Source organism: Oncorhynchus mykiss, chromosome 5 (assembly GCF_057628025.1).
Source record: "Oncorhynchus mykiss isolate SJ-2025 chromosome 5, ASM5762802v1, whole genome shotgun sequence".
In the NCBI taxonomy this organism is placed as follows: Eukaryota; Metazoa; Chordata; class Actinopteri; order Salmoniformes; family Salmonidae; genus Oncorhynchus; species Oncorhynchus mykiss.
This window is the reverse complement of record NC_143026.1, coordinates 97,810,344-97,835,305: the sequence shown is the minus strand read 5'-3', so window position 1 is coordinate 97,835,305 and position 24,962 is coordinate 97,810,344. Positions and strand designations below refer to the sequence as shown.

The following is a 24,962-nucleotide window of genomic DNA, read 5'->3' as shown; positions in this document are numbered from 1 at the left end:
AACGGACGTTGTTTGCATATATCTGTATACGTCATGACAAACTCAACACGTTGATGGCAGCATGAGAGGTAACATTTATAGCTGAGGAACAATAGCGGTTCTCACATTAATCATTTTAGGCTGCAGTTGCAACAAACAAAATTATATACCTATACAATGTAGCTATTTTTAATAATTTTGTCATTAATCAAGCCATCGCTAACATCTGCATTGCTAGCAGTATGGATTAAGATCACAACCAAACTGTAAAGGGAGATATTGGATGTTGAGACTTCCAAGGAGGAAATAGCTTTTGCTGAAACTCATTCATATGCTTGCAGTCATACCCGAATAGCCCAACCTGGGAGCAACTTCCAAAGAGGCTGAGAAGCGAACCATCACTGAGCCAGCTACAGGACAACATCATCCGTATCCTCGCTGCTAAAATCAGAGAGCGCAGATGACAACAAGGACTTGGTGAAAGAACACTGTCCGCATCATTAACCTGAAGAAAGCGATTGATTTTAATTCTGAGGAAGTAAAAAATCTGAAGCAGCAGAACGCAACATTGAAAACTCAGGTTACAAAGCAAGAGAAGAAACTCACTGAAAATGAGTAAATGGTTAACGAGACTGACCGGTAGGGTCGGAGATGGAATCTTCGAATTTACGGAATCGCAGAAAGAGCTGAGGAGAACATCAAAGCAAAAGTGAAGGACATTTGCAGGACAATAGTCAGGGGAATGAGCAAAATGTTGTTGCAGGTTCTCTGGATGTGGTGCACCGCCTGTGTCACGTTGGCATGAATGATTCGGGAGATAGAAGCAGGAATGCGTAATCTGGTTTTTTATTTAGCCCAAATTACACCGTGCGGTGTAAAAGCACGGGGACAAAGACCAAACAAACACGTAACAAAAACACAGGGTTGAAACCCAAACAAAAGAGCGAGGAGTACCTTGAATTAATACACACACGCACAACGATTGTCACACGGGACGAGACCCGTAACCATCTGGCAATCCACAATGGCACGAAAGCCCAAAACACACAGCACAGGTACTCACACGCACCAACGGACATTGTAAGAATAATCAACCCCAACATGTTGAATAAAGGGCACACTTATACAAATACAATCAGTGGGAATAGGGGGCACACTTATACAAATACAATCAGTGGGAATAGGGGGTACACTTATGGTGGTTCGCAATGAAAGTTCCAGAGGGATCCGTGACAGCCGGGGTAGGCTGAGAGATGGGGAGAACCACCGCGTCCAGTGATTATGAGATTCATCTCCAGGACAGTGAGGGATCGGACATGGAAAAATGACTATGTAAAGAACAACAATCTGAGGTTCAATAAGGTCCAGGGACGGAACCAGAGGGGTGTCCCAAAAATGTCATTCGCTACTGGCAGTTTAATGCTGATTGACATCTCATTTCACCTCTTGTTGAAAAAAGCATTTATTTTGACTTTCGGCGGCACATTTTTCAAATCGAGGAAGATGTTGGTTGCTAGATACAGAAGAAGAAGAACATATAGAAGAATGTTCCGTTCCCTAGATTCTGTGTTGTAGTTTGTGTATTTGAGTGTGTGTTTTAGGAGATGGCTTCCTGAAATCTCCCAAGCAGCTGATTGGTCGACTCCACGGCTAATTGGCGCTGACCCCGCCCCCTTGTCAAGTTACAGCTGAATCCAACTAGACTCCTTCTCCAGTTATAAAAGTCAGTGTTCTGTTGTTCAGGAGATAGATTATTATTTTTTTGCTGAGAGCGAGGAGGCTGATGCTTATATCATGTTGGGTTGTTGCTAAGAGATTTGGTATGTCCTGTGTTAGTTTGTTTCTCAGAGAGCTTCTTTAATGTCCTGAGTTAGTTTTTTTCCAGTTTTGTTGTGAAGTGGTTTGTAATATTCTTTCATTTGTTCCCAGGGGGGAAGGGGAAGGCACCTAGGGAGTGCTTAGGCCCGCGGGCATACATATACCTGTAATATATTGTAATGACCTGACTAGATCATAAAGGAACAATTGTCCAGACACAGGGTTGAGTTTAAGAATTGACAGTTAATTAACCCAACTTTACACAGGCTACTGTTTGGCCGTAGCCCACGCCAAATAAATTAAAGATACCCCACAAGCCAACCGTGCCCTTCTTGTGAAGCCCAGACGTAAGAGAGAGAACAAAGGCTAAACCTGGTCTTAACTTCCAATGCTCCATCCCCCTGCCCAACCCCCCTCCACGCCACTCCGCCAGGATGCCCGGCATCAGAACATTCCAGGCATTCCTGTGATTGGCATGTCGGACTCCGCGAACACTAGGTACTGGTAAGTACAACACAACCACCTACTAGCCTAACACAACACACAGCTGTCTGTGTGGGTCGCTACAATATTCACTATCTAGGCACACTAGGTAAGACCTGGGCGGACCATCCCCTGTATTTTGGTTAGTGCACCAGGTGGTGCTAAGTTAGGTAAGTAGTGGGTAAGCAGGTTAGATCGGAGAGGGGGCTTTGATATTTACTTTCTTTGCTTTGGTTCCGTCCAGCCTTTTCCCCATATTACCGTGTGAAGGAATAAATTCCTAGTAAACGGTCAATTGTCTTGTCATCCTTACTCACATCTACAGTCCATACCTCTTTCACTTCACATTGAGTTGTAGTAGGGTGTTGCGTTCCCTCTTCATAGGGGCGAGCGTAACAAAGATAATATTTCCACAGCTCCACAAGCTCCTTTCGCGATTGGCGAAAGCATATTTGAAGTAAGTTAAGATTTCGCATTTAGGTTTCCTTAACAACTTTTACGAAAGTTGAGTCACTAAATTAACTGTCTGGAGCCAAAGGCCTAAAGTTAAATGAGTTAATCAGATAAGAGATCGGTTCCCAATTTAGCCTAACATAGTTTACATCTGTGCTAGTAATACACGCATATACAGTGCAGTGTCGTAAATGACAGTATATGAATGTTGCGCTAATGTGGGGTAATTAGTAGGCTACAGCTGTCAGTGTTCAGCAAGTTAACGTTCAGCAATTTGAAATCCATTAACTCAGATTTTCGTACTTGAACTCAAAACAAACAATTGTTACTATCAATCTGTTAATGTTACTCAAACGATTACCACAGTTTGTAGATAGCCCGTTTGCTATCATCAAGGTGTAAGAAATTATAGCTAGCTAAGTTACTTACTGCAGAGTAGGGCTAGTCATTATCTAATAGTAACTTAGGATAATAGTTGATTTTAAGGTACAGTCATGACAATGGGGATTTGTAATTAAGGTTGAGATTGGACTAAAATGTGGGTCATTGGATGCTTAGATGTAACCAGAGACCGTCTTATTTTTGCATAGGGTCAATTAATCATGAAAAGAAAGGGAGAGATATCAGACTTCTTTTTAAAGAAGCACAAACAGACCCCAGCCCTTGCATCACCACCGGACCCCAGAGCGGCTCCCTACCTGAGGCTAGTCAGTGTGGTCAGACTTCACAAGGTCCCAGTCTACCACCACCAGGTCAGAGCAGCTACCAGGCAGTCAGTCACATGACCAGTTCAGAATTTAAGTTGAGCTTCAGTTTGTAATATAATATTTTGTCAGATTAAGCCTCACTTTAAAATGTTGGTTGTTGATTCATGTGTGTTCTTGTTTTGATGGCTGTGACATTTTTGTTGTGATTCTACACTAATGGTTCTTGTGTTATTTTAATGTAATGGATGTATCAAGGGATGACACAGAGACCTCTGGCTCTGAGCAAGACAGTGAGCCAGAGCTGCCAGGAGATGTCATCAAGCCCCTCCCTACTGTATCAAGGGATGACACAGAGACCTCTGAGCAAGACAGTGAGCCAGAGCTGCCAGGAGATGTCATCAAGCCCCTCCCTACTGTATCAAGGGATGACACAGAGACCTCTGGCTCTGAGCAAGACAGTGAGCCAGAGCTGCCAGGAGATGTCATCAAGCCCCTCCCTACTGTATCAAGGGATGATTCAGAGACCTCTGGCTCTGAGCAAGACAGTGAGCCAGAGCTGCCAGGAGATGTCATCAAGCCCCTCCCTACTGTATCAAGGGATGATTCAGAGACCTCTGGCTCTGAGCAAGACAGTGAGCCAGAGCTGCCAGGAGATGTCATCAAGCCCCTCCCTACTGTATCAAGGGATGACAGAGACCTCTGGCTCTGAGCAAGACAGTGAGCCAGAGCTGCCAGGAGATGTCATCAAGCCCCTCCCTACTGTATCAAGGGATGACACAGAGACCTCTGGCTCTGAGCAAGACAGTGAGCCAGAGCTGCCAGGAGATGTCATCAAGCCCCTCCCTACTGTATCAAGGGATGATTCAGAGACCTCTGGCTCTGAGCAAGACAGTGAGCCAGAGCTGCCAGGAGATGTCATCAAGCCCCTCCCTACTGTATCAAGGGATGACACAGAGACCTCTGGCTCTGAGCAAGACAGTGAGCCAGAGCTGCCAGGAGATGTCATCAAGCCCCTCCCTACTGTATCAAGGGATGACACAGAGACCTCTGGCTCTGAGCAAGACAGTGAGCCAGAGCTGCCAGGAGATGTCATCAAGCCCCTCCCTACTGTATCAAGGGATGACACAGAGACCTCTGGCTCTGAGCAAGACAGTGAGCCAGAGCTGCCAGGAGATGTCATCAAGCCCCTCCCTACTGTATCAAGGGATGACACAGAGACCTCTGGCTCTGAGCAAGACAGTGAGCCAGAGCTGCCAGGAGATGTCATCAAGCCCCTCCCTACTGTATCAAGGGATGACACAGAGACCTCTGAGCAAGACAGTGAGCCAGAGCTGCCAGGAGATGTCATCAAGCCCCTCCCTACTGTATCAAGGGATGATTCAGAGACCTCTGGCTCTGAGCAAGACAGTGAGCCAGAGCTGCCAGGAGATGTCATCAAGCCCCTCCCTACTGTATCAAGGGATGACACAGAGACCTCTGGCTCTGAGCAAGACAGTGAGCCAGAGCTGCCAGGAGATGTCATCAAGCCCCTCCCTACTGTATCAAGCACCAGATGTGCTGTTCCAGAAGAACCCAACGGTAGGCCAGGCCTTTACTTAAACTACACATTTCAGTTAGCAGCTGTTATATTCTAATCTTGTGGATCCCTTAATTATGCATTTCCATGGAGATATGACACATTATTTAACATGTATTTCAGACATTTCAAGATCCAGAGAAGAGGGTCCTGTACAGCCGTGTTTGAAAACATTTCCCAGAGCTCAGCATGGTTCTAGGAAAAGGGCTTTCTCCAGCTCCTGGTATAAAGGACAATTCATGGCTTGAATGTTCTGTAAATCAAGATTCGACTTATTGTTTCGCCTGTCGGCATTTTTCTCTGCCCAATACACCTGAATCTACCTTCACATCAGTCAGGTTTTTGTACCTGGGAAAAGGCGCTGTTTAATCTCCATTCGAATGCATAGCATCATATCAATGCTATGTATGCTTGGAATCAGCATCAAAGGGCTATTGACAGCAACTCATCAATGTTAGATGTCATGAATGAGGACCGGAAAAAGAAAGTGGAGGAAAACGGTACTGACATTAAAACAATTACAGATGTGCTCCTCTTAACTGCCACTCAAAATATAGCGCCGAGAGGTCAGCGAGAGTTCTTGAGGGCTGAGCTGAGAAAGCAATGCTGAGATGGTAGAAAGTGACGTTTTTAGTGTAATTTCAGATGAAACCGAAGATTTAAAGAAAGAAGAACATCATGTCTTTAGTTGTGAGGTACTATTACAACGAGGCCATCCACGAAAGATTTTTACACTTTCAGTCAGCTGAAAGCTTAGATTCTGCAGGTCTCACATTGATTGCCTTGAAAAACACGGTCTGGACTACAGAAATAATCTGGTGGGGCAAGGCTGTGACGGTGCATCCATCATGAGCGGAAAGCATTCTGGTGTGTCTGCACGGATTAAAAACAGTGCAAGATTTACATTTTATGTGCACTGTAATGCATATTGTTTGAATTTGGTTCTTGTCGATGCTGTAAAAATCAGTGCCTCCTGCAGAAGCTTTCTAACTTTGTCTGGCTCGTACGTTCATCTCAAGTGGCTTGCTGTTCAGAAAGAGCTGTATCCACAGCAGCAGCCCAGGGAACTACAGAGACTTACAGATGTAAGGTGGGCCTGCAGATACATGGCATGCTGTAATCTGAGGGACAGGCTTCCTGCAGTTCTGAGAGTGCTACAGGATATCACACTTGAAAATAGTGGTGATAGATGAGTGCAGGCAAGGGGCCGTCTTTCTCAGGGGCCTTCTTTCTTTTGGAAAGTGCTTGGTGATGCCAAACGTCTTTTGGCATGCTCCAACCAAGCTCTCTTGAGGTCTGTAGATCTAGTGGGTCTAGTAGGTGCCCTTACAGACCCATTACAGGACTACAGAAGTGAGGGTTACTATGGAGAACTATGGAAAGAGATTACAGAGCATGGCAAAATAAGTGTACAAACAGTGTGTAGAAGTCTAAAACAAGCTTATGATTCCACAAATCATTGATGAGCACTGTAGGACAGAAAAATAGTGACCAACGTGATGGTGAGAGCTTCCAAAGAGCTGTCTTTAATCAGGTGCTTGACAGTCTCACAGCTGAGCTGCAGAGGCGTTTTTCAAAGAAGGATTGTGAGAATGCAAAGGGCCCAGTCTCTCAACCCAAAGAGGACAACATTCTTGAATGAGGAGCCTCTGTTTGCCTTTGCTCAGACCTTTGAGTCAGATTTAGAGGACCTTAAACATGAGGTTCATCAAACCAAGCGGCTTCTTGATAGGAGAGAAGTGGAAGGGACAGACCATCTACTCTCCTTGACTTGGTTGTGTTTCTAGAGCCTTATAAAGAGGTCTTCCATGAGCTATTTTGACTTTCTAAGATTTCTGTTACACCAGTCAGCAGTGCTTCCTGCGAGAGAAGCTTCTCAGCTTTAAAACTGATTAAAACCACCTTAGGACAACTGGTCAATGACAGGTTAAGTCAGCTCAGAATTCTCAGTGTTGAGTCAAGGAGGGCACGCTCCCTCAACATGGATGAGTTTGTGAAACATTTTGCCAGTTCTCACCAGAGCCACAGAATTATGCTGTTTTAAATCTACCAGGGATAATTTGGCACTTAGCACTTGGCACTCTGCTCATGATTAAAACCTGCAATGTGTACTAGCTAGTACATTGACATTCTAAAATGATCCATCCAAAGGGGATCATGTCACACAGATTTAAAATGGTCTTGATTAGGCCAATTCCAAAACTTTTCTTTGCTATTAGTTAACATAACATATGAGCATAAATATGATACTGTAAGTTTATAATATTGATGGGCACAAATCAAGTCCATTTCTGCTTGATACAGTGCCTTGCGAAAGAATTCGGCCCCCTTGAACTTTGCGACCTTTTGCCACATTTCAGGCTTCAAACATAAAGATATAAAACTATTTTTTTGTGAAGAATCAACAAGTGGGACACAATCATGAAGTGGAACGACATTTATTGGATATTTCAAACTTTTTTTAACAAATCAAAAACTGAAAAATTGGGTGTGCAAAATGATTCAGCCCCCTTTAGTTAATACTTTGTAGCGCCACCTTTTGCTGCGATTACAGCTGTAAGTCACTTGGGGTATGTCTCTATCAGTTTTGCACATCGACAGACTGAAATTTTTTCCCATTCCTCCTAGCAAAACAGCTTGAGCTCAGTGAGGTTGGATGGAGAGCATTTGTGAACAGCAGTTTTCAGTTCTTTCCACAGATTATCGATTGGATTCAGGTCTGGACTTTGACTTGGCCATTCTAACACCTGGATATGTTTATTTCTGAACCAATCCATTGTAGATTTTGCTTTATGTTTTGGATCATTGTCTTGTTGGAAGAGAAATCTCCGTCCCAGTCTCAGGACCTTTGCAGACTCCATCAGGTTTTCTTCCAGAATGGTCCTGTATTTGGCTCCATCCATCTTCCCATCAATTTTAACCATCTTCCCTGTCCCTGCTGAAGAAAAGCAGGCCCAAACCATGATGCTGCCACCACCATGTTTGACAGTGGGGATGGTGTGTTCAGCTGTGTTGCTTTTACGCCAAACATAACGTTTTGCATTGTTGCCAAAAAGTTCAATTTTGGTTTCATCTGACCAGAGCACCTTCCTCCACATGTTTGGTGTGTCTCCCAGGTGGCTTTTGGCAAACTTTAAACAACACCTTTTATGGATATCTTTAAGAAATGGCTTTCTTCTTGCCACTCTTCCATAAAGGCCAGATTTGTGCAATATACGACTGATTGTTGTCCTATGGACAGAGTCTCCCACCTCAGCTGTAGATCTCTGCAGTTCATCCAGAGTGATAATGGGCCTCTTGGCTGCATCTCTGATCAGTCTTCTTGTATGAGCTGAACGTTTAGAGGGACGGCCAGGTCTTGGTAGATTTGCAGTGGTCTGATACTCCTTACATTTCAATATTATCGCTTGCACAGTGCTCCTTGGGATGTTTAAAGCTTGGGAAATCTTTTTGTATCCAAATCCGGCTTTAAACTTCTTCACAACAGTATCTCGGACCTGCCTGGTGTGTTCCTTGTTCTTCATGATGCTCTCTGCGCTTTTAACGGACCTCTGAGACTATCACAGTGCAGGTGCATTTATACGGAGACTTGATTACACACAGGTGGATTGTATTTATCATCATTAGTCATTTAGGTCAACATTGGATCATTCAGAGATCCTCACTGAACTTCTGGAGAGAGTTTGCTGCACTGAAAGTAAAGGGGCTGAATAATTTTGCACGCCCAATTTTTCAGTTTTTGATTTGTTAAAAAAGTTTGAAATATCCAATAAATGTCGTTCCACTTCATGATTGTGTCCCACTTGTTGTTGATTCTTCACAAAAAAATAGTTTTATATCTTTATGTTTGAAGCCTGAAATGTGGCAAAAGGTCGCAAAGTTCAAGGGGACCGAATACTTTCGCAAGGCACTGTATCAAGCAGAAATGGACTTGATTTGTGCCCATCAATGGATGTATTTCAAGGCCTACCTTCAATCTCCGTGCCTCTTTGCTTGACATAATGGGAAAATCTAAAGAAATCGGCCAAGATGTCAGAATTATATTTTTTGACCTCCACAAGTCTGGTTCATCCTTGGGAGTAATTTCCAAACGCCTGAAGGTACCATGTTCATCTGCACAAACAGTACGCAAGTATAAACACCATGAGTCCGCTCAGGAAGGAGACGCGTTCTGTCTCCTAGAGATGAATGTACTTTGGTGCATGTATTTGGCTAAGGTGGATGTAAACTTCAACAACATAGTATGGCAGCAGCACAACAGGGTACAAACAACAATACATTACACATATATACACAATGTGACCAACAGGCACAACCACAGCGGACCTTTCTATGCTATCTGGGATCCTTGGGCTGTCCCAAATAACATTACCCCAGTAATCTGAAATGTAAAAGAGTTAGGTTGTGGACATCCCAAGGACTGCTGTGGTTGTGCCTGTTGGTTACATTGCGTTTTTGCTGCTGCCATGAAGTGTTGCTACCAAGCCGAGCAGAGCACAACAGGACAATCCCCATAGAAGTCCAATTTAAAAAATGTCTAATAATTGTTTCCCATCACTGACAGCTGAACATTTAATAATCATTCAATGCCTGCAATGCTTCTGGGTGACGTCATTGCTGCTAGCGCCAGTGCACACAGCGCTAGTGATCAGGCGTTACCGGCTCTGTCAAGCAGATTACATTAAAAACAACAGATGTCCATCTTGGAAGCAGTTCCCAGTTCTTTTATACCTCATTGACCTCTACAGCTGGAGCATCATGCCACGCCCCTTTTCTATAAGCCCCACCTCTCTGTTCCATAACATATCACTTTAGAGTGGTACCTGGTCAGATATACAGCATTGGTTCCCAGCCATGGGGGTACCTCAGGGACACTTCGGGCAGAGCAACATTTAGTTGGGAACCACTGATATAGAGAACACCTAATGATAAGGAAAGGGAGAAACCTAGTCAGTTGTTCAACTGAAATGTGTCTTCCACATTTAACCCAACCCCTCTGAATCAGAGAGGTGCGGGGGGAGGCTTCCTTAATCGACACCCATGTCTTCGGCGCTCGGGGAACAGTGGGTTAACTGCCTTGCTAAGGGGCAGAATGACAGATGTTTACCTTGTCAGCTCGGGGATACGATCCAGCAACCTTTCAGTTACTGACCCAACGTTGTAACTACTAGGCTGCCTGCAACTACCAAAATACATTTCAAATTAAAATCATTGATTAACATGTATACAAATAAAAAGCAGAGTGAAGGAATGTTCTCTACTTCAGTGTAATCAGTTGAGTATGTTAAGTATTAAAGTAGTAAAGTAGCAGGAGAAAGGGAGTGCTGCAAAAGGAATTGATCCGTGGCTCCTGCAGGCTCACGTCACCCGCGTGTTATAGTACTGAAGAGATACATCATTTAAAGCAGTGCAGGAACTTGGTGGTGTTGACTTGTCTCTGTCTAGAGAAGCAGGCCTCCAGCCAGGTCTTCTGAACAGGAAGTGCATGAGGGTGCTGACCAATCAGCTCCTGGAGCTCCTGGTGACACAGAAAATCATAGCAACATCAGAAGACTAGCATCATCAGACCATAGCAACATCAGGAGACTAGCATCATCAGACCATAGCAACATTACAAGACTAGCAACATCAGACCATAACAATATCAGACTATAGCAACATCACAAGACTAGCATCATCAGACCATAGCAACATCACAAGACTAGCATCATCAGACCATAGCATCATCAGACCATAGCAACATCAGACCATAGAAACATCACAAGACTAGCATCACCAGACCATAGCAACATCACAAGACTAGCATCATCAGACCATAGCAACATCAGAAGACTAGCATCATCAGACCATAGCAACATCAGAAGACTAGCATCATCAGACCATAGCAACATCACAAGACTAGCATCATCAGACCATAGAAACATCAGAAGACTAGCATCATCAGACCATAGAAACATCAGAAGACTAGCATCATCAGACCATAGCAACATCAGACTATAGCAACATCACAAGACTAGCATCATCAGACCATAGCAACATCACAAGACTAGCATCATCAGACCATAGCAACATCAGAAGACTAGCATCATCAGACCATAGCAACATCAGACTATAGCAACATCACAAGACTAGCATCATCAGACCATAGCAACATCACAAGACTAGCATCATCAGACCATAGCAACATCACAAGACTAGCATCATCAGACCATAGCATCATCAGACCATAGCAACATCAGACCATAGAAACATAACAAGACTAGCATCACCAGACCATAGCAACATCACAAGACTAGCATCATCAGACCATAGCAACATCAGAAGACTAGCATCATCAGACCATAGCAACATCACAAGACTAGCATCATCAGACCATAGCAACATCAGACTATAGCAACATCACAAGACTAGCATCATCAGACCATAGCAACATCACAAGACTAGCATCATCAGACCATAGCAACATCAGAAGACTAGCATCATCAGACCATAGCAACATCACAAGACTAGCATCATCAGACCATAGCAACATCAGAAGACTAGCATCATCAGACCATAGCAACATCAGAAGACTAGCATCATCAGACCATAGCAACATCACAAGACTAGCATCATCAGACCATAGCAACATCAGACTATAGCAACATCACAAGACTAGCATCATCAGACCATAGCAACATCACAAGACTAGCATCATCAGACCATAGCAACATCAGAAGACTAGCATCATCAGACCATAGCAACATCAGACTATAGCAACATCACAAGACTAGCATCATCAGACCATAGCAACATCACAAGACTAGCATCATCAGACCATAGCAACATTGGAAAAGACTAGCATCATCAGACCATAGCAATATCAGAAGACTAGCATCATCAGACCATAGCAACATCAGACTATAGCAACATAACAAGACTAGAATCATCAGACCATAGCAACATCACAAGACTAGCATCATCAGACCATAGCAACATCAGAAGACTAGCATCATCAGACCATAGCAACATCAGACTATAGCAACATCACAAGACTAGCATCATCAGACCATAGCAACATCACAAGACTAGCATCATCAGACCATAGCATCATCAGACCATAGCAACATCAGACCATAGCAACATCACAAGACTAGCATCATCAGACCATAGCAACATCAGACTATAGCAACATCACAAGACTAGCATCATCAGACCATAGCAACATCACAAGACTAGCATCATCAGACCATAGCAACATCAGAAGACTAGCATCATCAGACCATAGCAACATCACAAGACTAGCATCATCAGACCATAGCAACATCAGAAGACTAGCATCATCAGACCATAGCAACATCAGAAGACTAGCATCATCAGACCATAGCAACATCACAAGACTAGCATCATCAGACCATAGCAACATCAGACTATAGCAACATCACAAGACTAGCATCATCAGACCATAGCAACATCACAAGACTAGCATCATCAGACCATAGCAACATCAGAAGACTAGCATCATCAGACCATAGCAACATCAGACTATAGCAACATCACAAGACTAGCATCATCAGACCATAGCAACATCACAAGACTAGCATCATCAGACCATAGCAACATCAGAAGACTAGCATCATCAGACCATAGCAACATAAGACTATAGCAACATCACAAGACTAGCATCATCAGACCATAGCAACATCACAAGACTAGCATCATCAGACCATAGCAACATCACAAGACTAGCATCATCAGACCATAGCAATATCAGAAGACTAGCATCATCAGACCATAGCAACATCACAAGACTAGCATCATCAGACCATAGCAACATCAGAAGACTAGCTTCATCAGACCATAGCAATATCAGACTATAGCAACATCACAAGACTAGCATCATCAGACCATAGCAACATCACAAGACTAGCATCATCAGACCATAGCATCATCAGACCATAGCAACATCAGACCATAGAAACATCACAAGACTAGCTTCACCAGACCATAGCAACATCACAAGACTAGCATCATCAGACCATAGCAACATCAGAAGACTAGCATCATCAGACCATAGCAACATCAGAAGACTAGCATCATCAGACCATAGCGACATCACAAGACTAGCATCATCAGACCATAGCAACATCAGACTATAGCAACATCACAAGACTAGCATCATCAGACCATAGCAACATCACAAGACTAGCATCATCAGACCATAGCAACATCACAAGACTAGCATCATCAGACCATAGCATCATCAGACCATAGAAACATCACAAGACTAGCATCACCAGACCATAGCAACATCACAAGACTAGCATCATCAGACCATAGCAACATCAGAAGACTAGCATCATCAGACCATAGCAACATCAGAAGACTAGCATCATCAGACCATAGCAACATCACAAGACTAGTATCATCAGACCATAGCAACATCAGACTATAGCAACATCACAAGACTAGCATCATCAGACCATAGCAACATCACAAGACTAGCATCATCAGACCATAGCAACATCAGAAGACTAGCATCATCAGACCATAGCAACATCAGACTATAGCAACATCACAAGACTAGCATCATCAGACCATAGCAACATCACAAGACTAGCATCATCAGACCATAGCAACATCAGAAGACTAGCATCATCAGACCATAGCAATATCAGACTATAGCAACATCACAAGACTAGCATCATCAGACCATAGCAACATCACAAGACTGGCATCATCAGACCATAGCATCATCAGACCATAGCAACATCACAAGACTGGCATCATCAGACCATAGCATCATCAGACTATAGCAACATCACAAGACTAGCATCATCAGACCATAGCAACATCACAAGACTAGCATCATCAGACCATAGCAACATCAGAAGACTAGCATCATCAGACCATAGCAACATCAGACTATAGCAACATCACAAGACTAGCATCATCAGACCATAGCAACATCACAAGACTAGCATCATCAGACCATAGCAACATCAGAAGACTAGCATCATCAGACCATAGCAACATAAGACTATAGCAACATCACAAGACTAGCATCATCAGACCATAGCAACATCACAAGACTAGCATCATCAGACCATAGCAACATCACAAGACTAGCATCATCAGACCATAGCAACATCACAAGACTAGCATCATCAGACCATAGCAACATCAGAAGACTAGCATCACCAGACCATAGCAACATCAGACTATAGCAACATCACAAGACTAGCATCATCAGACCATAGCAACATCAGAAGACTAGCATCATCAGACCATAGCAATATCAGACTATAGCAACATCAGAAGACTAGCATCATCAGACCATAGCAACATCAGACAATAGCATCATCAGACCATAGCAACATCACAAGACTAGCATCACCAGACCATAGCAATATCAGACTATAGCAACATCACAAGACTAGCATCACCAGACCATAGCTACATCACAAGACTAGCATCATCAGACCATAGCAACATCACAAGACTAGCATCATCAGACCATAGCAACATCAGAAATATATGTGTCACTGTACATCAATGGTTTTCATGTTATAACCATGTTATAACCATCTTTGAAATTGTAAATGTAAGACTGACTGTTGAGGTCACCTGTGATTGGACAGGACTCTCCAGCTCTGTTACAATGTGTGTGACCTCTGAACTCATGATCTCCTCCTCATCTCCTTCATATGTGATGAGGTAGCGGGCCAGTCTCTTCCTGTCTGAGGCTGTCAGGTTGTAGAAGAACACATGAACTCCTCTCATGAAGTCAGGCAGAGCAGGTCCAGAGGGGCTGGGGGTCCTGCTGCTCTGATTGGCTGTCTCTCTTTCCTCAATCCCTCTGTCTGAGCTCTGATTGGCTGTCTCTCCTTCCTCACTCTCCCTGTCTGAGTCAGGGCCAGGATACTGTGGCACTGGGGGGGAGTGTGGAGGAGAGGGGGAGACTGAGACAGAGGTTGGGGAGGGGGAGACGGAGGATGAGGAGGGGGATGCTGCTGAGGTCTTGGAGCTAGAGGCTGAGGCCTTGGAGGTTGAGGCTGATGCTGTGGAGGGTGTTGTGGACGTACCTAAAGCAGAGGTAGAGACAGACCTGCTGTAGTAGTATCTGACAGACAGGCCAGTTAAGGACTAAACATCCTGGACAAAACAAAGCCATCACAGTTAAGACAAACACATTTAGCACTCGATCCCTTCAACAAATGCAATGCAGAGAAAAGGCCATTTGTCTGCTTCCCAAACGGAACCCTATTCTTTTAGAGCGCCCAGTTTATCAAAGGTGTTGTAAAAACGTGCCAATAACCAACTGACTGGCTTTATTGATGTCTATAGTATTCTCTCTGGTATCAAATCAAGCTTTATTTACCACATGCACTGAATACAACAAGTGTAGACTTTAACGTGAAATGCTGACTGACAAGCCCTTAACCAACAGTGCAGTTCAAGAAGAAGAAAGTATTTACCAAGTAGACTAAAATAAAAAGTAACACAATAAGAATAACATAACGAGGCTTTATACAGGGGGTACCGGTACAGAGTCAATATGGAGGCTTTATACAGGGGGTACCGGTACAGAGTCAATGTGGAGGCTATATACAGGGGGTACCAGTACAGAGTCAATGTGGAGGCTATATACAGGGGGTACTGGTACAGAGTCAATGTGGAGGCTATATACAGGGGGTACTGGTACAGAGTCAATGTGGAGGCTATATACAGGGGGTACTGGTACAGAGTCAATGTGGAGGCTATATACAGGGGGTACTGGTACAGAGTCAATGTGGAGGCTATATACAGGGGGTACTGGTACAGAGTCAATGTGGAGGCTATATACAGGGGGTACTGGTACAGAGTCAATGTGGAGGCTATATACAGGGGGTACCGGTACAGAGTCAATGTGGAGGCTATATACAGGGGGTACTGGTACAGAGTCAATGTGGAGGCTATATACAGGGGGTACCGGTACAGAGTCAATGTGGAGGCTATATACAGGGGGTACCGGTACAGAGTCAATGTGGAGGCTATATACAGGGGGTACCGGTACAGAGTCAATGTGGAGGCTATATACAGGGGGGGTACTGGTACAGAGTCAATGTGGAGGCTATATACAGGGGGTACCGGTACAGAGTCAATGTGGAGGCTATATACAGGGTGTTACGGTACAGAGTCAATGTGGAGGCTATATACAGGGTGTTACGGTACAGAGTCAATGTGAAGGCTATATACAGGGGGTACCGGTACAGAGTCAATGTGGAGGCTATATACAGGGGGTACCGGTACAGAGTCAATGTGGAGGCTATATACAGGGTGTTACGGTACAGAGTCAATGTGGAGGCTATATACAGGGGGTACCGGTACAGAGTCAATGTAGAGGCTATATACAGGGGGTACCAGTACAGAGTCAATGTGGAGGCTATATACAGGGGGTACTGGTACAGAGTCAATGTGGAGGCTATATACAGGGTGTTATGGTACAGAGTCAATGTGGAGGCTATATACAGGGGTTACCGGTACAGAGTCAATGTGGAGGCTTTATACAGGGGGTACTGGTACAGAGTCAATGTGGAGGCTATATACAGGGGTACTGGTACAGAGTCAATGTGGAGGCTATATACAGGGTATTACGGTACAGAGTCAATGTGGAGGCTATATACAGGGGGCACCGGTACAGAGTCAATGTGGAGGCTATATACAGGGTGTACCGGTACAGAGTCAATGTGGAGGCTATATACAGGGTATTACGGTACAGAGTCAATGTGGAGGCTATATACAGGGAGTACCGGTACAGAGTCAATGTGGAGGCTATATACAGGGTATTACGGTACAGAGTTAATGTGGAGGCTATATACAGGGGGCACCGGTACAGAGTCAATGTGGAGGCTATATACAGGGAGTACCGGTACAGAGTCAATGTGGAGGCAATATACAGGGGGTATCGGTACAGAGTCAATGTGGAGGCTATATACAGGGGTACTGGTACAGAGTCAATGTGGAGGCTATATACAGGGTATTACGGTACAGAGTCAATGTGGAGGCTATATACAGGGGGCACCGGTACAGAGTCAATGTGGAGGCTATATACAGGGAGTACCGGTACAGAGTCAATGTGGAGGCAATATACAGGGGGTATCGGTACAGAGTCAATGTGGAGGCTATATACAGGGGGTACCGGTACAGAGTCAATGTGGAGGCTATATACAGGGGGTACCGGTACAGAGTCAATGTGGAGGCTATATACAGGGGGTACCGGTAGAGAGTCAATGTGGAGGCTATATACAGGGGGTACCGGTACAGAGTCAATCTGGAGGCTATATACAGGGGGTACCGGTACAGAGTCAATGTGGAGGGTATATACAGGGGGTACCGGAACAGAGTCAATGTAGAGGCTATATACAGGGGTACCGGTACAGAGTCAATGTGGAGGCTATATACAGGGGTACCGGTACAGAGTCAACGTGGAGGCTATATACAGGGGGTACCGGTACAGAGTCAATGTGGAGGCTATATACAGGGGTACCGGTACAGAGTCAACGTGGAGGCTATATACAGGGGGGTACCGGTACAGAGTCAATGTGGAGGCTATATACAGGGGGTACCGGTACAGAGTCAATGTGGAGGTTATATACAGGGGTTACCGGTACAGAGTCAATGTGGAGGCTATATACAGGGGGTACCGGTACAGAGTCGATGTGGAGGCTATATACAGGGGGTACCGGTACAGAGTCAATGTGGAGGCTATATACAGGGTGTTACAGAGTCAATGTAGAGGCTATAGACAGGGGGCACCGGTACCGAGTCGGTGTGGAGGCTATATACATGGTGCACCGGTACAGAGTCAGTGTGGAGGCTATATACAGGGGGCACCGGTACCGAGTCAGTGTGCGGGGGTACAGGATAGTTGAGGTAATCTGTACATGTAGGTGGGGGCGAGGGGGGGGTCAATGTAAATTGTCCGGTGTTGATTTTTATGAATTGTTCAGCAGTCTAATCACTTGGGGGTAGAAGCTGTTGAGGAGCCTTATGGTCCTAGACTTGGCGCTCCGGTACCGCTTGTCATGCAGTAGCAGAGAAAACAGTCTATAATTTGGGTGACTTGAGTCTTCGACAATTTTATGGGCTTTCCTCTGACACCGCCTGGTATAGAGGTCCTGGATGGCAGGAAGCTTGGTCCCAGTGATACTGGGCCGTATGCACTACCCGCTGTAGCGCCTTACGTTCAGATGCCGAGCAGTTGCCATACCAGGCGGCGATGCAACCGGTCAGCGAATAGCAAATATCCTAACGGTGTCCTCGGTCTGATCCTTTGACGGTGGCTTAACTTTGTACACCGAGAGTTTGTTATGGTCATGTCCAAGATTCGTGTTCATGTAGATCTGTAGAACCTTTTGAGGATCTGGGGATCCATGCCAAATCTTTTCAGTCTCTTGGGGGGGAAAAGGTTTTGTCGTGCCTTTTTCACAACTGTCTTGGTATGTTTGGACCATGATAGTTCGTTGGTGATGTGGACACCAAGGAACTTGAAACTCTCAACCCGCTCCACTACAACCCCGTCAATGTTAATGTGGGCCTGTTTGGCCCTCCTTTTCCCTGTAGTCCACGATCAGCTCCTTTGTCTTGCTCACGTTGAGGGAGAGGTTGTTGTCTTGGCACCACACTGCCAGATCTCTGACCTCCTCCCTATATGCTGTCTCAACATTGTCGGTGAGCAGGCCTACCACTGTTGTGTCGTCAGCAAACTTAATGATGATGTTGGAGTCATGTTTGGCCACGCAGTCGTGGGTGAATACAGGAGGGGACTAAGTACACACCCTTGAGGGGCACCAGTGTTAAGGATCAGCGTGGCAGATGTGTTGTTACCTACCCTTACCACATGGGGGCGGCCTGTCAGGAAGTCCAGGATCCAGTTGCAGAGGGAGGTGTTTAGTCCTAGAGTCCTTAGCTTAGTGATGAGATTTGTGGGCACTATGGTGTTGAACGCTGAGCTGTATTCAATGAACAGCATTCTCACATAGGTGTTCCATTTGTCCAGGTGAGAAAGGGCGGTGTGGAGTGTGATTGAGATTGTGTCATCTGTGGATCTGTTGGGGCGGTATGCGAATTGGAGTGGGTCTAGGATGTCCGGGAGGATGCTGTTGATGTGAGTCATGACCAGCCTTTCAAAGCACTTCATGGCTACCGACGTGAATGCCACGGGGCGGGAATCATGTAGGCAGGTTGCCTTCACTTCATCGGGCACAGGGACTATGGTGGTCTGCTTGAAACATGTAGGTATTATAGACTCGGTCAGGGAGAGGTTGAAAATGTCAGTGAAGACACTTGACAGTTGGTCCGCGCATGCTCTGAGTACACGTCCTGATAATCCGTCAGGCCCAGCGGCTTTGTGAATGTTGACCTATTTAAAGGTTTTGTTCATATCGGCTACCGAGAGCGTTATCACACAGTCATCCAGAACAGCTGGTGCTCTCGTGCATGCTTGTTGCTTGCCTCGAAGCGAGCATAAAAGTATGCAATCTGGTTTCCGCTCAGGCTATGGATGTGTCACTGCAACCTTAAAGGTCCTCAATGATGTCACCATTGCCCTTGATTCGAAGCAATGTTGTGCTGCTATTTTTATTGACTTGGCCAAAGCTTTTTTACGGTAGACCATTCCATTCTTGTGGGCCGGCTAAGTAGTATTGGTGTCTCTAAGGGGTCTTTGGCCTGGTTTGCAAACTACCTCTCTCAAAGAGTGCAGTGTATAAAGTCAGAAAATCTGCTGTCTCAGCCACTGCCTGTCATCAAGGGAGTTTCCCAAATGGCTCAATCCTAGGCCCCACATTGTAGGATTTTTAATGAATTTATTTGCAAATTATGGTGGAAAATAAGTATTTGGTCAATAACAAAAGTTTATCTCAATACTTTGTTATATACCCTTTGTTGGCAATGACAGAGGTCGTTATATACCCTTTGTTGGCAATGACAGAGGTCAAACGTTTTCTGTAAGTCTTCACAAGGTTTTCACACACTGTTGCTGGTATTTTGGCCCATTCCTCCATGCAGATCTCCTCTAGAGCAGTGATGTTTGGGGCTGTTGCTGGGCAACACGGACTTTAAACTCCCTTCAAAGATTTTCTATGGGGTTGAGATCTGGAGACTGGCTAGGCCACTCCAGGACCTTGAAATGCTTACGAAGCCACTCCTTCGTTGCCCGGGCGGTGTGTTTGGGATCATTGTCATGCTGAAAGACCCAGCCACGTTTTATCTTCAATGCCCTTGCTGATGGAAGGAGGTTTTCACTCAAAATCTCACGATACATGGCCCCATTCATTCTTTCCTTTACACGGATCAGTCGTCCTGGTCCCTTTGCAGAAAAACAGCCCCAAAGCATGATGTTTCCACCCCCATGCTTCACAGTAGGTATGGTGTTCTTTGGATGCAACTCAGCATTCTTTGTCCTCCAAACACGACGAGTTGAGTTTTTATCAAAAAGTTATATTTTGGTTTCATCTGACCATATGACATTCTCCCAATCTTCTTCTGGATCATCCAAATGCTCTCTAGCTAACTTCAGACAGGTCTGGACATGTACTGGCTTAAGCAGGGGGACACGTCTGGCACTGCAGGATTTGAGTCCCTGGCGGCGTAGTGTGCTACTGATGGTAGGCTTTGTTACTTTGGTCCCAGCTCTCTGCAGGTCATTCACTAGGTCCCCCCGTGTGGTTCTGGGATTTTTGCACACCGTTCTTGTGGTCATTTTGACCCCACGGGGTGAGATCTTGCGTGGAGCCCCAGATCGAGGGAGATTATCAGTGGGGTACATGGACAAGGATACATGGGGTTGTTAGGGTTAGTAAAGGAGTAGAAAGGATACATGGAGGTGTGTTAGGGTTAGTAAAGGAGAAGAAAGGATACATGGAGGTGTGTACCCCTCTGGAGGCCAGATGTTTTCTGATGAGTCTCTCTGTTCCATACCAGTTAAACCCTCTGGTGGAGTGGCCGATACGGGGGAGGTGGACGCTAGCTAGGGGAGAGGAGAGAGGTGTATGAGAGGGAAATAAGGAGACAAATGAAATCTTTCGTGACTCAAATCAGCATCTTTAGTGACGTGTACAGCAGAGTAAATGGTCTCTTACTCCAACTACACACAGACAGACATAGACACACACACAGACAGACAGACAGACATAGACAGACATAGACAGACATAGACAGAGACAGACCCTTGTTAGTCTTGGCGACCCTGTAGATTTTCTGGAGTCCTTCTTCCAGAGCAGAGAGATGGATCCCTGACAGGCTGTTGTCTCTGGCTCTCTGCTGGGCCACTATCAGGGCCACCTGAGGACAGACAGACACATCAGAACAACTTGGGGACGGACGGACAGACACATCAGAACAACCTGGGGACGGACGGACAGACACATCAGAACAACCTGGGGACGGACGGACGGACAGAACACATCACATCACATCAGGGTCATCTGAGAACAGGAGGGAGGGAACAAATCACTCATTATACAAATCAGGTACATCATCATCATAATTACACAGGTATCTTAATTATGTCAGAGCAGAGTGTCCCGACTTTCTGACGAATGTGATTACCTTTGGGCACACACAGGAACATACAGCGCCTACAGAAAGCATTCATACCCCTTGACTTATTCCACATCTTGTTGTGTTACCGCCTGAATTGAAATTGATTAAACAGATTTTTTTTCTACACAATACCCCATAATGACCAAGTCAAAACATGTTTTTAGATTTATTTTGCTAATCATTGAAAATTAAATACAGAAATATCTCATTTAGAGATGTATCCACACCCCTGACTCAATACTTTGTAGAAGCACCTTTGGCAGCGATTACAGCTGTGAGTCTTTCTGGGTAAGTTTCTAGAACTTTCCACACCTGGATTGTGCAACATTTGCACATTATCATTTTCTATCTCAAATTGGTTGTTGATCATTGTTATCTTCAGGTCTTGTCATAGATTTTCAACCAGATTTAAGTCAAAACTGTAACTGCCACTGATGAATATTCACCGTCTTCTTGGTAAGCAATTCCAGTGTAGATTTGGCCTAGGTGTTTTAGGTTCTTGTCCTGATGAAAGGTGAAGCCATCTCCCAGTGTCTGGTGGAAAGCAGACTGAACCAGGTTTTCCTTTTTGCCTGTGCTTAGCTCCATTCCATTTATTTTCTATCCTGAAAAACTCACTAGCCCTTAATGATAACAAGCATACCCATAACACTGTGCTTGAAAATATGGAGAGTGGTACTCAGTAATGTGTTGTATTGGATTTGCCCGAAACATAACACTTTGTATTCAGGACAAAAAGTGAATTGCGTTGCCATATTTTTACAGTATTACTTTAGTCCCTTGTTGCAAACAGGGTACATGTTTTGGAATATTTGTATTCTGTACAGGCTTCGTTCTTTTCACTCTCAATTAGTTTAGTATTGTGGAGTAACTACAATGTTGTTGATCCCTCCTCAGTTTTCTCCTGTCACAGCCATTAAACTCTGTAACTGTTTTAAAGTCACCATTGGCCTCATGGTGAGCAGTTTCCTTCTTCTCCGGCAACTGAGTTAGGAAGGACGCCTGTATCTTTGTAGTGACTGGGCTTATTGATACACCATCCAAAGTGTAACTAATAACTTCACCATGATCAAAGGGATATTCAATGTCTGCTTTTTTTTTTAACCATCTACCAATAGGTGCTTTTCTTTGCAAGGCATTGTAAAACCGCCCTGGTCTTTGTGGTTGAATCTGTGTTTGAAATTCCCTGCTGGACTGAGGGACCTTATAGATAATTGTATCTGTGGGGTACAGAGATGAGGGACCTTACAGATAATTGTATCTGTGGGGTACAGAGATGGGGTAGTCATTCAAAAATGTTGTTAAACCCCATTATTGCACACAGAGTGAGTCCATGACACATATTACGTTAAGCACATTTTTACTCCTGAAAATGTTTAGGCTTGCCATAACAAAGGGGTTGAATACTACTTATTGACTCAAAACAATTCAGCTACACATTTTTATTAATTAGTAAAAATGTGAAAAAACACAATTCCACTTTTACATTATGGGGTATTGTGTTTAGGCCAGTGACAAAATCTGAGTTTATCCCATTTTAAATGCAAGCTGTAACACAACAAAATGTGGAAAAAGTCACGTGGTGTGAATACTTTCGGGAAGGCTCTATAGCTTTAACACTCTGAGAAGATGTTAGGGCAGACACGTACTGCGTGAGAGGGGGTGTGTGTGTGCTTATGTAACAGGTGGGATCTGAACCCACCTCAACATCAACCATTAGACCTAGATGAAATTTCCTCATGAGGGTGACACAGACAGGTCTACGTCATCTCTGCTACACTTACCTGGTCTTGGCCATCCAGTCTGGACTGTTTATCATCAACAGGAAACAGCAACACTGATCCCAGCTCCAAGTCTGAAACAGAAAGAACTCTGATTTACTGGTGTGTGATGGCAGGACAGCACAGGTAGTACAGTTACAACTAGGTCTAAAGGCACTGGAGGCCATTAGATTAGACATTAGAACCAGGGCTGATGTAGAGCCAGTAGACAGAGACATCGAGAACATTTTTCCTGAGCGTTATTGAGGGAATTAAGAAGCAAAATGTGGTTTTCCATCAAAATGAGAATTACTGTGAGCTAATAAAGGAGATTGCATATGTTGCAAGATAACATATCATTTTCCATTGATGGATGTCGATTTAACCCGTTTGACTGCTATCGATTGGCATGTACAGTACATAGCTATAGATAAATCCTGATTGGCATGTACCGTCGTGGCCAAAAGTTTTGAGAATGACACAAATATTAATTTCCACAAAGTTTGCTGCTTCAGTGCCTTTAGATATTTTTGTCAGATGTTACTATGGATACTGAAGTATAATTTCATAAGTGTCAAAGGATTTTATTGACAATTACATGAAGTTGATGCAGAGTGTCAATATTTGTAGTGTTGACCCTTCTTTTTCAAGACCTCTGCAATCCACCCTGGCATGCTGTCAATTAACTTCTGGGCCACTGATGGCCGCCCATTCTTGCATAATCAATGCTTGGAGTTTGTCAGAATTTATGGGTTTTTGTTTGTCCACCCGCCTCTTGAGGATTGACCACAAGTTCTCATTGGGATTAAGGTCTGGGGAGTTTCCTGGCCATGGACCCAAAATATCGATGTTTTGTTCTCCGAGCCACTTAGTTATCACTTTTGCCCTATGGCAAGGTGCTCCATCATGCTGGAAAAGGCATTGTTCGTCACCAAACTGTTCCTGAATGGTTGGGAGAAGTTGCTCTCGGAGGATGTGTTGGTACCATTCTATATTCATGGCATTCTCAAAACTTTTGGCCACGACTGTGCTGAATCATAAGTAAGGCTCAGGTTTTTGCAGACGCAAGGAGGTTACGGCTGTTCAGAATGATATGATACAAGGTTATGATTAATAAGTTGACTGTTTATAGATGTGAAAAGGTAAAGGCCGTATAGAGTTTAATTCAGGAGATGGTAACTCTTTAAAGAACCTCTCTCGTGGTGCCCCAGATCCTAATGAGTTAATTGTTACATGATGAATTTAACAATTAAACATATTTAGTTAATTAGATAAATAACAGTCCTCAGATTAATGTTAAAGTCAAGTCACGACGTTAATGGGGCGGCAGGGTAGCCTAGTGGTTAGAGCATTGGACTAGTAACCGAAAGGTTGCAAGATCGAATCCCCGAGCTGACAAGGTTAGGGTTAGGATTAGGGTTAGGGTTCTGTCGTTCTGCCCCTGAACAAGGCAGTTAACCCACTGTTCCTAGGCCGTCATTTAAAATAAGAATTTGTTCTTAACTGACTTGCCTAGTTAAATAAACGTACACATTTGATAAATAACTGTCCTCACGACAACATATTTATTGTATCAAATGGGGGCTACATTAGCCCACAAAAGCATAGACAATTATATTT

General features: G+C 44.4%; 1 protein-coding gene across 4 annotated transcripts in view; it reads right to left on the bottom strand.

Moving 5' to 3' along the window:
• Positions 1-9,536: 9,536 nt before the first annotated feature.
• The window catches only part of chd1l (chromodomain helicase DNA binding protein 1 like), a 44,767-nt gene continuing 29,341 nt past the window's right edge, over positions 9,537-24,962 (bottom strand). For 2 of the 4 annotated variants that reach the window (XM_090236543.1, XM_090236545.1), the window contains 5 exons: positions 23,367-23,437; positions 21,207-21,321; positions 20,899-21,007; positions 14,623-15,118; positions 9,537-10,534 (listed from right to left, as the gene is read on the bottom strand). In XM_090236543.1, coding sequence (XP_090092669.1) covers positions 10,412-10,534; positions 14,623-15,118; positions 20,899-21,007; positions 21,207-21,321; positions 23,367-23,437 — 914 coding nt within the window. In that variant the 3' untranslated portion in view covers positions 9,537-10,411. Of the gene's footprint in view, positions 10,535-14,622; positions 15,119-20,898; positions 21,008-21,206; positions 21,322-23,366; positions 23,438-24,962 lie in introns of those variants that run through there. The other 2 variants (XM_090236544.1, XM_090236546.1) reach the window with 2 other exon arrangements.